General features: G+C 50.5%; 1 protein-coding gene across 1 annotated transcript; it reads left to right on the top strand.

The window, feature by feature from the left end:
- The first annotated feature begins 11,121 nt into the window (after positions 1 to 11,121).
- Positions 11,122 to 12,933, top strand: LOC118832499 (rab GDP dissociation inhibitor beta-like). Its single transcript, XM_036739804.1, has 2 exons — positions 11,122 to 11,171; positions 11,274 to 12,933. Exons 1-2 carry the CDS (start codon positions 11,122 to 11,124, stop codon positions 12,931 to 12,933), a joined length of 1,710 nt encoding a protein of 569 aa, XP_036595699.1.
- The last annotated feature ends 1,591 nt before the right edge of the window (positions 12,934 to 14,524 follow it).

Below are 14,524 nucleotides of genomic sequence, written 5' to 3'. Positions count from 1 at the left end.
ACCTGGCTTCCTCCAGGAGCTAGAGAAAAAAAATGGGTGGGATGAGAGTTAGGAAAGTGACCACGGAAGGAAGGAAAGCCAGGTGGTCCCTGTGCCTTCCTGCCTTTGGCTTCATCACCTCTGCATTCTCTCTCTCTGTCCCCTGAGCCTCAGCTGCTGCTGGAATCCCAGGCTGTCAGAGCTGAAGGGCCCTTTAAGTCCCAACTAGTGCAATGCCCCCCATCTTACAGGGGAGGGCACTGAGGCCCAGAGAAGGGACCAGTAACAGCAGAGCTGACACCAGAACCCAGGGCTCCAGAATATTCTAACCTGGGAGGGGGGTAGGGGAGGCTGTTTGATCTAGTTCACAGAACTGAGGGAGGATAGTTGGTGGGAGGGCAGGTGTGCCCAGAGTATGGGGTGCTGGGTTACAAGTCAGGGATTTATACCTGCAGGCCTGCCCCTATTCCCATCCCTGTCTGCTTACCTGGCCAGGTGCTCCTGGCCACCACTCCCCTTTTCAGTCACCTCCAAGCCATGCTCACCTCTTCTTTCCTTTCCCTCACTGGAACTTAGAAAGGAAAGAGAACATCACAATACTCCATCTCCACAGGGGCAGTGTGGTTGGATGGTCGGAGCCCCAGAGCTGTGGAGCCTCTTGCCTTGACTTCTCTGCTTAGCCTGTGCCTCCTTCTGGTTCCTTTCTCCCCCCACCCCCTTCCCTTCTCCCTTCCTCTCCCAGCTTTCCTTAGCCTCTCATTTCTCCACCTCCTTTTTAGCCCTCCCTCTTTTCTCCCCTGCCCTGTCTTCCTCCATTCCTCATACTCTTTTTTTAACTCCCCAAAGCCATCCTGTCTTCTCCCCACCTTGTCACTCCCCTCCAGTATTCTCCCTGGTCAGCCCCTTCTCTTCTCCCAGCCTTCCCCTTCCTCTGCCTCAAATTCCTCACCCTTTCTTCCCCCTTCCCTGCCTACACTTCCCTCTTAGTCCCTCCTCCCAACTTTATCCTCTTTCCCCTCCCCCTTCCCTCCTTTTCTGTAAGGGATGGGAGGGTCCCTGGAGGAAAGATCAGAGCCTAGAGAGTCAGAAGACCTGGGTTCCAATTCAATCTTTGATTTCACTGCCAGTATCAATCCTTGGGAAATCACTTTCACTTTCCTGGGCTTCAGTTTTATCTCCTGTAAAAGAAGGAGGGCTGGGCTGGACTATGGCCTCCGTGGTCCCTTCCACCTCCAAGTTTATTATCTTATGAACTCCTCCCCCTCCCTCTTCAGCCTTCTCCTCCCCCTCCCTCTCCAGCCTTCTTCTCCCCTACCCTTTCTTATTCTTTGCTTCCCTCACCCTCTCCTCTGCCCTTTCCTCTCAGGGATCAGGGGAGGCAGAGAGCCCCAGAGTGGAAAAAGCATAGGACCTGAGTGCAAATCCCACCTTTGGTTGTTACTACCTGTGTGAACCTAATCAAGTTGTTTAACTTTCTTGGGCTTCTTTTCCATCTTTTATAAAAGGAGATACTTAGACTGGAAGGTCTCCGAGCTTCCTTCCATGTCCCAATTTATGATCCTATGCTCCTCCACTCCCCCTTCCCCCTCCTTCATGTTTTCCTCTTCTTTCCCCTACCTCTCTTCTCCTTTCTTTCCCTCCCCTTCCCATCTCTTCTTTCTTCTCCCCCTATTCTCCTTTCCTTCTCTCCCCCTTTCCCTCTCCTCCTCTTGCTTCCCCTCCCCTTCACCTTTCCTCTCCTCCTCTTTCCCTTTCCCTCTCCTCCTCTTTCCCTTTTTCTCTCCTCCTCTTTCCCTCTCCCTCCTCTATCCCTTTCCCTCTCCTCCTCTTTCCCTTTTCCTCTCCTCCTTTTTCCCTTTCCCTCTCCTCCTCTTTCCCTTTCCCTCTCCTCCTCTTTCCCTTTCCCTCTCCTCCTTTTTCCCTTTCCCTCTCCTCCTCTTTCCCTTTCCCTCTCCTCCTCTTTCCCTTTTCCTCTCCTCCTTTTTCCCTTTCCCTCTCCTCCTCTTTCCCTTTCCCTCTCCTCCTCTTTCCCTTTCCCTCTCCTCCTCTTTCCCTTTTCCTCTCCTTCTCTTTCCCTTTTTCTCTCCTCCTCTTTCCCTCTCCCTCCTCTATCCCTTTCCCTCCTCTTTCCCCTTCTCTTCCTCCTCTGTTGTAGCAGTTGGTGGAATTATTTCACAGAACACAGAATGGGGTGATGTCATCCTTGGCAAGAGCTTGCTGGCTCGGGAGTCAGTGAGCCTGTGTTCAAATTGTGCCCTTGACATTTAATACCTATGGGTATTAAATGGAGATTTTCCCTCTTCTGCTTCCCAGGTTCATTTGTCCATTGAGGGGGTTGGGCCAAGCAGCCTTAGAAGGGACCTTCTAGCAGAAGATCTTTGACCCTGTGAGCCTCAGTTGTGCCCACAACACACCCTGCCCTGCCCCACCCCCCAGTCATGAATCTTTAGGGTTAGCTTGGGTTGGATTGGGGCCAAAAGTCACTTTCATGTTCTTGCCTAGTCTCACCCTCTCACTCTTTTGGGGGGTAGAGAAGGAAGGGTCCACAGGTATTACTTCATCCCTGGTCCTTTACATCTGTAACTTACAGTATTAGACAGTGGCCTGGGCAGTGAATGGTTCCCCGACTTGCCCAGGGTCCCCAAGGCAGTGGATGTAGGAGGCACTATTTGAACTAAGGTCTTCTGGTCCCTTTTCCCACCATCTCTCTCAATCTCTAATGTGGCAAATGAAGCATCTGAGGCCTAGAGAGGGGAAGCTACTGGCCCAAGGTCACACGATCTCAAAACCATAACTTCATCTTCTGAACCATGCATGGTTCCAAATGCCATGTGCTTTTCAAAACCTCACTGAGCTACCTTTCCCATATATGGGCAGAGACAAAGTCCATTTCACTAATACATTTCACTAATAAAAGACTTTTGCTGAGGCAGCCCACCCTCACACCTGGTCCTCCTTCAGAATCATTTGTGTGAATTTTGGAAGTGAGGGGTGTGTGTGTGTGTTTGTGAGTGCCTGCACTGGTTGGTGAGGTTAGGAAGGTGACCACAGAATGAAGCCAAGCTTCCTGTGACCTCTGTTCCTTGGCTTGATCATCTCTGCCTTCTCATCCCACTGACTGGAATCAGAACTGGAGGGCTTTTAAAAGACTACCATCTGGGACCTTGGATGGAAAAAAAATTACATTTTTAGATTCACTCACTACTAACTAAAATTGGCATTTCCTTACATTACTGAAAATGTTCAGGGAAGGGGTCCATGAGCTCCACCAGAATGTCAGAGGGGTCCCTGACACAAAAATGCCCCCCCATCTTACAGGGGAGGACACTGAGACCCAGAGAAGGGACCAGTGACAGTTAGCAGCAGAGCTGACACCAGAACCCAGGGCTCTGGGAGGGGAGCTGTTTGCTCTAATGCACAGACCTGGGGGAGAACAGCTGGTAGGAGGGCAGGTGTGCCCAGAGTGAGAGCAAGCGAAGGGCAGGGCGCCCCTTATATGGGGAGGTGGGTTTTAAGGCAGGTTTTTGTAAGTCCAGGCCTGGCCCTGGATCCCCTTCCTGTCAAAACTGGGTTTTGGAGGTTTGGCAGTAATCTCAGGAGCCTCTTTCTTTTCTGTCCTCGCTCCCACTTCCCATTCACCCATCTTGCTCTTTTGGGAGGGAGGCTTCAGTAGGCCACTGGCTGCCCTCCTGTCCTCTCCCCACAAAGCACTGTGTTAATGATCACTTCTAATACTTGGCCAGAAGGGTTCACACCAGACATGAATTTATTTCATTTCTCCCATGAGATCTAACCCTTGATCTCTTCCTAGATCATTTGATCCCACTCTAAGGTTCAAGAACTCCACAGCACTGGTCCCGTGAAAAGTCTCACCTGCACCCACTCTCCACTGCCCTTGAAGGGAGGTATGGGGAGCTCTGAACAGAAGCCCAGGGTTGTCAGAAACATCCTGTCCCATTTGAATTTGCTTGTCCCCCTTCCCTGATTCTCCTGCCTTCCCAGAGGCTCCCGGTCAGCCCTTTGGCCCAGCTGTACCTCGTCATCCCTTCTAGGCCCCCCTTCCTCTTTGGTGTCCCTCTCCTCTCCTCTCCCACCCCATATCTGCTTATCATGGCCTCTTTACTCTCAAGCGCTCCCCTGGGGGCTAGCGCTAGGTCAGCTGAGGCAATTCAGAGGGGAGCCTGTGGTCCCTTTCTCAGGCCCTGGCCATCGTAGCTGACTTCTAATCTTTGGGGTCCCACTGTCGGGGGTGGGGTGCTATACAACCACCCAGAATAAGTCTCTTGTGACTTTCCAGGTTGGTATTCTATAAGGGGTCTTTATTGTTAATGTGGCCTCCTGTGTCCTGTGTGCAGAGTAGAGGCCAGCCACCTGGCTGGCCAGAATGCTGCTGTAGTGCCAGAGAAATAAGGATTCTGAAGGCTAACACAGGCAGGAAAAAATAAAGGAAGAGAAGGAACATTGACCAAACACAACTATCTGTTAGACACTATGCTACCGGCTGGGGACGCACCAGGGGAAGGACGTTCCATGTTCTCGATAGGCTTATGCTGCAGTGGGGAAGAACATGAAAGGAAAGGCTAGCCATAGGGCGGATGGAAAGGCCTCGACCTGCTAAGGGAATGGGGGGGGGTGCAAAATGAAGCCCAGGAATCTGTCGCTTTCATGAGCAGCTCATAGAGCAGGGCTGGGGTCTGGAGGTGCTGGAGGGAGGCTGGGCAGGCCATGGCTCAGAATGACCCCTCCACAGTCCGAGCTTTGTGTCCTCTGCATTTGGGGGGGAGCTCCTGTCTTTTGTTAAGTTGGAAGAATTAGATTCATCAGTAATGTTGTAATAGTGTTAATTAGAATTTCAAAAACCCTGGATCTTTAGGTTGGGGGGGGTGACTTTGCCCAGCATGGGGACCTGAGGAGGGTTTGGGGAGGCCAACTTTGTCTAGAAAGGGGGCCTGAGGAGGGCTTGGAGGGGTAACTTTACCCTGCAAGGGGGCCTGAAGAAAGGTTGGGGGTGGCTTTGCCCAACAGGGAGGACCTAAGAAGGGGTTGGGGAGGCTAACTTTGTCTGGAAAGGGGACCTGAGGAGGGCTTGGAGGGTGGCTTTGTGCAGAAGGGGGCCTGAGGAGGGGTTGCAGGGTGACTTTGCTCAGCAGGGGGCCTGAGGAGGGGTTGCAAGGTGACTTTGCTCAGCAGATGGGCATGAGCAAAGATTGGGGGGCTACCTTTTCCTAGCAGGGGTCTTGAGAAGGGTTTAGGAGGTAATTTTGCCCAGCAGGGGGCCTGAGGAGAGGTTGGGAATGTCTTTGCCCAGCAAGGGGGCCTGAAGAGGAGTTCGTGGTGAGACTAATTTTACCCAACAGGCAGCCTGAGGAGAGGTTGGGGGACTAACTATGCCCAGCAGTGGGGCCCGAGGAAGTGTTGGGGTTGCAAACTTTGCCCAGCAGGGGGCCTGAGGAGGGGTTGGGGAAGCTAGCTTTGCTCAGCAATTGGGCCTAAGAAGTGGTTGGAGAGTGACTTTGCCCAGCAGGCAGGGAGCTTAGGAAAGGTTGGGGGCTAAGTTTGCCTAGTAGGCAGCCTGAGGAGGGGTTGGGGTGACTTTGTCCAGTAGGGAGTGCTGAAGAAATGTTTGGGGGGCTGACTTTGCTCCTTAGGCGCCTGAGGGGTGTTGGATGGGGCTGACTTAAACCAGAAAGGGGCATAAGGGTTGGGGGGCACTAACTTTTCCCAGCAGGGGGGCTAACTTTGCTGAACAGGGAGCCTGAGGAGGGGTTGGGGGGCTGACTTTGCCAGCAGGGAAACTTAGGGGAGTGGGCAGGCTCACTTGGATCAGCAGAGGGCTTGAGGGAGGTTAGAGGGGTTGACTTTACTGGGGGGGGCCTGAAGAGGGGTTGGGGGTGGCTTTACCCCACAGGGTCCCTGAAGAAGGGTGGGGGGCTAACTTTGCCTATCAGGGGGGCCTATGGAGTCATTGGGGGTTACTTAGCCCAGCAGGGAGGTATGAGGGGAGGTTGGGGAGCTGACTTTGCTCAGCAGGGGCCTAAGGAGGGTGGGGGTTACTTTAGATAGCAGGGAACTTGAGGAGGTTTTTGGGGGGCTAACTTTGTCCAGCAGAGGGCCTTAAGGGAGTTGGGGTCTCACTTTGGGCAGCAGGGGGCCTGAGGAATGTTGGGGGGGCTTACTTTGCTCAACTGTTGGTTGTGAAGAGGGGTTAGGGGACTAACTTTGTCCAGCGGGGGGGGGGGCTAGGGGTGTTGGGGGGTGGCTTTGCCCAGTAGGGTGCCTGAGGAAAGGTTGAGAGGTAGCTTTGCCCAGAAGGTGTGTTGAGGCGGGCTTTGGGGAAGACATTACAAGCAGGGAGGCTGAGAGGGGTGTGGGCTAACTTTGCCCAGCAGGGTTCCTGAGGTGGTTTTATGTGGGATGATTTTGCTCAGCAGGGAGCTTTAGGGGGGTTTGGGCTAACTTTTCCTAGCAGGGGGTCTGAGGGAGGTTTGGGGAGTGACTTTGCCCAGCAGGGATCCTGAGGGGGTGTTGGCTAACTTTGCCCAGCAAGGGGCCTGAGGAGGGCTTAGGGGAGTGACTTTTCCCAGCAGGGAGGCTCAGGGGGGTTTGGGAGGCTAACTTTGCCCAGGAGGGGTACTGAGGCTGGCTTGTGGGATGACTTTGCCCAGCAGGAAGCCTGAGGGATGTGTGGGCTAACATTGTATAGCAAAGGTCCTGAGATGGGCTTAGTGGGGTATCTTTGACTAGCAAGTAGCCTGAGGGGGTAAGGACCAACTTTTCTGAGTAGGGGTTTGGAAGTAGACTTAGGGGTGTGACTTTGCCCAGTAGGAAGCTTGGGAGGGGTTTGGGGGGCTTAGGAGGTTGACTATGGCCAGTAGGGAAAAGAGGGTGGTGTGGGCTAACTTTGCCTAGCAGGGGTCCTGAGGTGGGTTTAGGGGAGTGACTGTACCCAGCAGGGGGCCTGAAGGGGTGTTCACTAACTTTGCCTGGCAGCGGATCTTAGGGGCTATGAGCTAATTTTGCCCAGCAAGGGCCCTGAGAAAGTTTGGGGGATGACTTTGCCCAGCAGGGAGCTTAAGGGGAGTTTTCGGCGGTAACTTTGCCCATCAGGGGTCCTGAATTGGGCTTAGGCAGTTGACTATGGTCAGTAGGGAGAAGAGGGGGGTGAGGGGGGCTAACTTTGCCCAACAGGGTTCCTGAGATGAGCTTGGGGGGTGACTTTGCCCAGAAGGGATCCTGAGGGGGGTTTGGGGGATGACTTTGCCCAGCAGGCAGCCTGAGGGTGGTGTGGCCTAACTTTGCCCAGATTGGTTCCAGAGGTGTTCTTAGGGCTGTGACTTTGCCCATCAGGGAGGCTGAGGGGGACATGGGGGGATAACTTTGCCCTGCAGGGAGCCTGAGAGGGGTTTGGGCAACTAACTGTGTCCAGAAGGTGTGCTGAGGCAGGCTTTGGGGAAGACATTACAAGCAGGGAGCCTGAGGGGGTTGTGGTCTAACTTTGCCCAGCAGGGGGGCCTCCCTCCTCACCTTTGCCTTATCCTTCCCTTTTTTGATCCTCCTTAATACTAGTGCCTTCCTCATGCAGATTATCTCCAGTTTGTCCTGTTTATACATAGTTATTTGTGTGTGATCTCCCCTTTTAGACTTTAAGCTCCCTGAGGACAGGCACTCTTTTTGCCTTTCTTTGTATCCTCAGGACACTTTAGCACAGAGCCTGGCACTTTTGTTTGTTCAATTGTGTCTGACTCTTCTTGACCCCCTGGACCATAGCATGCCATTGGTGTCCATGGATTTTTCTTGGCAAAGATACTGGGGTGCTTTGCCACCTCCTTCTCCAGTAGATTAAGTGACTTGCCCAAGGTCACACAGGTAGTAAGTGTCTGAGGGTGGGATTTGAATTCAGGTCTTCCTTGACTCCAGGCCCAGTACTCTATCCACTGAGCCATCTAGCTGTCTCTGCCTGGCACAGGCACCAAATAAAAGGATTATTGACTTAAAAGAAATCTTTTTTACTTCAAACCTAGGGACCAAGGCAGTTTTCATCTGAGTGGGACTGAGTGGTTACTGTTAACACCAAAGGGCTGGAGAACAGAACTAGCTGTCTCTCTACTTTTTTCTGTAAAAACCCTGCTCCTTTGGTCCTATCTCACTTCTTTTTAAATTTTTTTTTTATTTTATTTAATATTTTTAGTTTTCAGCATTGTTTTTCATAAGAGTTTGAATTACAAATTTTCTCCCCATTTCTGTCCCCCCCCCACTCCAAGATGGCATATATTCTGATTGCCCCATTCCCTAGTCAGTCCTGCCTTCTGTCACCCCACTCCCCCTCATCCCCCTTTCCCTTACTTTCTTGTAGGGCAAGATAGATTTCTATGCCCCATTGCCTGTATATCTTATTTCCTAGTTGCATGCAAAAACTTTTTTTTGAACATCTGCTTTTAAAACTTTGAGTTCCAAATTCTCTCCCCTCTTCCCTCCCCACCCACCCTCGCTAAGAAGGCAAGTAATTCAACATAGGCCACATGTGCATCATTATGTAAAACCTTTCCACAATACTCATGTTGTGAAAGACTAACTATATTTTGCTTCTTCCTTTCCTATCCCACTTTGTTCAATTTTCTCCCTTGACCCTGTCCCTTTCTGAAAATGTTTGCTTTTCATTACCTCCTACACCTATCTACCGTCCCATCTATCGTCCCCCCTTTCTCATCCCCTTCCCCTTACTTTCGTGTGGGGTAAGATACCCAATTGCATGTGTATGTTATTCCCTCCTAGGTCAAATCCTATGAAATCAAGATTCACTCATTCTCCCTCACCTGCCCACTCTTCCCTTCCTACAGAACTGCTTTTTCTTGGCACTTTTATGCAAGATAATTTACCCCATTCTATCTTTCCTTTTCTCCCTGTCTCAATATATTCCTCTCTCATCCCTTCATTTGATTTGATTCTTTAGATATCATCCCTTCATATTCAACTCACCCTGTGCCCACTGTGTGTGTGTGTGTGTATATATATATATACATATATATATATATATATACACACACACACACATATGTATATATATATATACACACATACACATACATATACATATATATATATATGTATATATATATATATATATATATTCCCTTCAGCTACCCTACTATTGAGGTCTCATGAATTATACACATCATCTTTCCATGTAGGAATGTAAACAAGAGAGTTGATCTTTAGTAACTCCCTTATGATTTCTCTTTCTTGTTTACCTTTTCATGCTTCTCTTGATTCTTGTCTTTGAAAATCAAATTTTCTATTCAGCTCTGGTCTTTTCACTGAGAAAGCTTGAAAATCCTCTATTTTATTGAAAATCCATATTTTGCCTTGAAGCATGATACTCAGTTTTGCTGGGTAGGGGATTCTTGGTTTTAATCCTAGCTCTGTTGACCTCTGGAATATCATATTCCTAGTCCTTCAATCCCTTAATGTAGAAGCTGCTAGATCTTGTATTATCCTAATTGTGTTTCCACAATACTCAAATTGTTTCTTTCTTGCTGCTTTCAGTATTTTCTCCTTGATCTGAGAGCTCTGGAATTTGGCAACAATGTTCCTAGGAGTTTTCTTTTTGGGATCTTTTTTCAGGAGGAAATTGGTGGATTCTTTCAATTTCTATTTTACCCTGTGGCTCTAGAATATCAGGGCAGTTCTCCTTGATAATTTCTGATAAGATAAGATGATATCTAGGCTCTTTTTTTGATCATGGCTTTCAGGTAGTCCCATAATTTTTTAAATTATCTCTCCTGGATCTATTTTCCAAATCAGTGGTTTTTCCACTGAGACATCTCACATTGTCTTGCATTTTTTCCTTCTTTTGGTTTCCAGCCATGCTCTTGGCTCCACCACCCCCCATTTCACTTCTTAATGTTGCTCAATTTGGGTGGGGGGTTGAGGGGAGCACTTGAGACCTGTAATTTCAACATTCAGGGAACTCCAGGTGTGAAATCTGCCTTCAGTAGGGCAGATGAACAACTGCCTACACTTTATAGCCTTGTCAGGTGAGTTGTCTGGAGCATGTAAAGGACTGGGACAGGATCACACAGCCAATATATATCAGAGGCTGGTTTTGAAACCAGGTCGTCCCCATGCCAGCACTCCCTCCACTAAGTCAGGCTGCTTCTCAACTATTTTAATAAAGAATTCTAGTTTTATTTATTTCAGGGGGAAGGGGCTAGAGGGTAAGAAAGTGTCCAAAAGTTCAGGTTTCCAGATATTTGGCTGGTCTGTCTGTTTTTAGCCTTTGGCCCTCAGGTGATTGACCTGCTGGCAGCTTCCCTAAGTGCAGGCTAAGCACCTGAGCAGAAGCAGTCTCCTCAGCTCTCAGCCTGAGAAAGGGGATGGAAACTTAGAAGGGGTGGATGCTGCCCTCCAACCAAGTGGGGCAGTGTGGTGCAGGGAGGAGACTGCTTAATCAATCAGAAACATTTATTAAACTTCCCCTCTGTGCCCTAACCCAGTGGTTACAGGCCATAGCAACTGGGAAGCTTCCCTTGGTAACAGATATCCTCCTCCCCCATTGGCCTTGCCCAGCAGTACTGCATAATGCCAAGCATTGTGACGGGCCCTAGCAACCAGGGTGGGGCCTTGGCAACCAGGGGCTTTATATGCCGAGGCAGGGCCCCCCTCTCTCCATTCGGTTTCTCCCTCTGACATGAGCACCACCTATGCCAGCCAGCTCTCCCTCGGTAGCCGGCTCTGAGATCGCGGCAGCGAAGCTTCACTCACCGAGACCACTTCAGCCTCACCTCTGCTTGTGTCTCCGTTCGCTCCATTCTCGTCACTTCCACCTCTGGGTCTGGCTCTGGCCCTGGTTCCATATTTTTCACTTCCACCTCTGGGTCTGGCTCTGACCCTGGTTCCATATTTTTCACTTCCACCTGTGGCTCTGGCTCTGACCCTGGTTCCATATTTTTCGCTTCTACCTCTGGCTCTGGCTCTGGCCCTGGCTCCATATTTTTGCCTTCCACCTCTGGCTCTGGCCCTGGCTCCATATCTTTCGCTCCCACCGGCTTCTGTTCCACCTCTGGCTCTGGTTCCACCGGCTTCTCTTCCACCTCCGGCTGCGGCTCCACCAGTTTCTCTCCCACCTCCCCCTCCAACGTCACCATGGCTTCCTCAATTTTCTCTTCAATCTTCACCTCGATCTCCGCCCTAGTGTTCGCCTGCGTCTTAACCACCCTCTTCCCCTCCCAGCTTCCCCCCCTTCTCCTCTTCCTCTTTGTCTTCCTGCTCCTGCTGCTCCTCTCCCTGCCTGCCAGCGCCCGCTCTCCTTCCGTCCTGGGCAGCCGCTGCGTCTCCTCCACCACCAACTCGTCGTCCCAGTCCGCCGCCTCCTCCTCCTCCTCCTCCTGCTGCTCCTTGCTGTTGCCATGCTCGTCCTCCTCCTCGTCGTCGTCCTTGGACACTGTCGCCTCTCCTCCCCTTCCTCGGCACTCCAGGCCTCCTCCCCTTCCTCGTGGCATTCCTCGTCCTCCTCATGTTCCTCATTGCCCTCGCCGTACCGCTCCCGCTCCTGCTCCTCCCCGCCTGCCACCAACTGCTCGTCACCACCATCGGGTCCAGGCACCTGCTGCTGCTCCTGGTCATGTTCCTCTTCCCCACCCTCACCGCCGCAGCACCCTGAATAAAGACTATGACGTCATCATCCTTGGCACGGGCCTGAAGGAGTGCGTGCTGGGCAGCCTCCTGGCCTCGCTGGGGAAGAAGGTGCTCCACGTGGACCGCAGCGCCCGGCACGGCGGGGAGAGCGCCTCGCTGAGCCCGCTGGACATCGCCTACCGCTACTTCGACGTGCCCGGCTCGCCTCCTGCCACCATGGGCTGCGGGCACGCCTGGAAGCTGGACCTGCTGCCCAAGTTCTTGATGGCCGGCGGGCAGCTGATGAAGATCCTGACCCGCCTGGACGCGCTGCGCTTCCTGGACCTGCGCGTGGTGGACGCCAGCTTCCTGTACAAGAGCGGCAGGATTCACAAAGTGCCCGCGACGGAGAGCGAGGCCCTGACCTCCGGGCTGATGGGCCTCTTCGAGAAGCGCCGCTTCCGCAAGTTCTTTCTGTACGCCCTGAACTTCGACCAGCAGGACCCCCGCACACACGAGGGCGTGGATCCCCTGAAGACCACCGTTAGAGATCTCTTTGGGATTTTTGACTTCGGTCACGATGTCAGGGCGTTTGCTGGACACGTCCTGGCCTTGAGTCGTACCAACAGTTATCTGGACCACCCCTGCCTCGAGACCCTGGCAAAGATCCAGCTCTACGCCTTGTCCCTGGCCAAGAACGGAAGGAGCCCCTACCTCTACCCCCGCTGCGGAATCGGAGAGCTGGCGCAGGCCTTCGGCCGCCTGACCGCCAGCCGAGGGGGTGTTTTCTTAATGAACACACCGGTGGACGACATACTGGTCAGGGACGGCCGGGTGGTGGGCATCAGGTCCAAGAGCCAGATCACCGGGTGCAGCCAGCTGATTTGCGATCCCAGCTACGCGCCGGGCCTCGTGCGCCGGGTCGGCCAGGTCATCAGAGCCATCTGCATCCTTGGGCACCCCGTGAGAAACACCGACGGGGCCGGCTCGGGACTCGTCATCATCCCCTGCACCCAGACAAACCGCAGATCGGACATCTATGTCTTCCTGGCTTCATCCATGCACGACGTGGCCCCGCAGGGCAAATACATCGCCATTGTGAGCACAGCCGTGGAGAGTACAGATCCCGAAAGAGAAATCCAACCAGCTCTGGAGCTCCTGGAGCCCATCGAGCAAAAATTCTTTTTCCTGAGTGACCTCCACATGCCCAATGAGCCGGGGACTAAGAGCCAGATCTTTGTGACGACCAGCTACGATGCTACCGCCAACTTTGAGAGTGCCTGCCATGACATCAAGGAGATCTATAGGAAGGTGACGGGATCGAAACTGAATCTGGACTAAAACACTCTAGACCATCTTATGGGGGAGAACATCACAAACGTGCTACATTCGAATGTAGGAGAAATTTGGATACCTGAGAAATAAAACAACTCCCCCTGGGAAACATCCTGGAAATGTGTGGTCTCCAATGCTTTTTTTCTTATATTTCAAGAGTTGGAGTGAACAATACTATCCTCCAACTCCCCATCTCCCCAACCCCCAGTCCCTTAGAAGGGATGCCTAGTGCCAATCCTGCCCCAAAGTCTGTGAAATCTCTTTCACAACTTGTTGAATTCTGACCTACAGTAAAAGAGAAACTTATGTTCTATCCATTTATGTAGTAGGTAAAGATTTCTAAGACTTGCAGTATGGAAGACTGCATGTTCAAATTCCTCTCCTCAAACATGTCAGCCTCTCAGCCTTCCAGTTCCTCATGTGTATGAGGATAATGATTCTTTATCACATCTTTGAAAGGTTGAAGTAATACTTAACCAGTAATTAATAAACTTAACCACTAATTAATTTCTCCCTCTAAGAAATCATATTATTAAATGTGGAATGGTGTTCAGTATGGTCAGATTACTCATATATCTTGTTCAGCTTAATTATATCTTTTTTTTCCTATACCAAAAAAAACACCACTGGTGTGTGAGTTTGAATCCCTTGGGGCTTGGGCACTTGTTCCCCTCTGCTTCCTAGGCCTCTCCTCAGCTTTAAAATAAGAAGATTGGGCTAATTAACCTCTAGCTCTCCCTGTGAGAGGTCCCTTTAGCTCAGATGACAGTCTATGATGATCCTTTAAAATAGCTGATAGGATTGAAACTAGTTAGTTACAGTAATGGTGTTCTTAAAATTGTTCATCAGATCTCACCCAAAGGTCTTATCTGTACCTCAGTAGCCCACTGCAAATTCCAAAGTGATAGTGGGATCTTTTATAACCATGCCTTCCCAAATTTCCCATCACTTCCTTCATACTGTTTTTGTTAAGGCATTTTATACCTGATGTTCTAAATGACAAAGGTGATGTTTTTAATACAAGAATTTTGTTTAAAGGTCTCCAAACTACAACTCTCTTAATGATGTTGAGAACAATGATCAACCTCACTCCTTCCACAGCATTCCCAGGTCATGTTAATTGTTCCTAGGAAGTAGAATCTCACATGTTACAAGACCAGTTGTATTTCTTTGCTTTTCTCCATTCCTGGAGTATGGGGAAAGAGGCTTACCTCTCCTCTGGTAGGAACATTTACCTTTTGTAAATGACAATTACTTGACTCGAATTTGAGGAACTATGAGTTCTTGATTGCTGATCTATCTTTTAAGGTATTTCTAGTGATTTGGATGAAGAAAACCAGGCATCCTTCCACAATCTTAAACTTAATATGGTTCCTATTGATAATAAAACATTGTAGACTGACAACTTGTAAGAAATGAAGAACAGCAGATAACAATTCTTTAACCAATGCCAATACAAAACCCATGCTTTACATTAACATACAGGATACTTTTCAGTGCATTCCTTCAAAGTTAGCTGTATTTAGCATTCAGGAATTACATGACACATGCATGCGAGGTGATTTATCAAATTCCATTAGATGATCAATTTGTAACA

The sequence above is a fragment of the Trichosurus vulpecula genome, chromosome X (genome assembly GCF_011100635.1).
Source record: "Trichosurus vulpecula isolate mTriVul1 chromosome X, mTriVul1.pri, whole genome shotgun sequence".
In the NCBI taxonomy this organism is placed as follows: Eukaryota; Metazoa; Chordata; class Mammalia; order Diprotodontia; family Phalangeridae; genus Trichosurus; species Trichosurus vulpecula.
This window is presented reverse-complemented; position numbering and strand designations above follow the sequence as displayed.

What these genes read in the sequence shown, in the direction of transcription:
- LOC118832499 (XM_036739804.1), top strand. Translation starts at nt 11,122, where the DNA reads ATGGCTTCCTCAATTTTCTCTTCAATCTTCACCTCGATCTCCGCCCTA. An exon ending in ACCTCGATCTCCGCCCTAGT is followed by an intron (nt 11,172 to 11,273) that starts GTTCGCCTGCGT and finishes CCTGCCTGCCAG; the next exon opens with CGCCCGCTCTCCTTCCGTCC.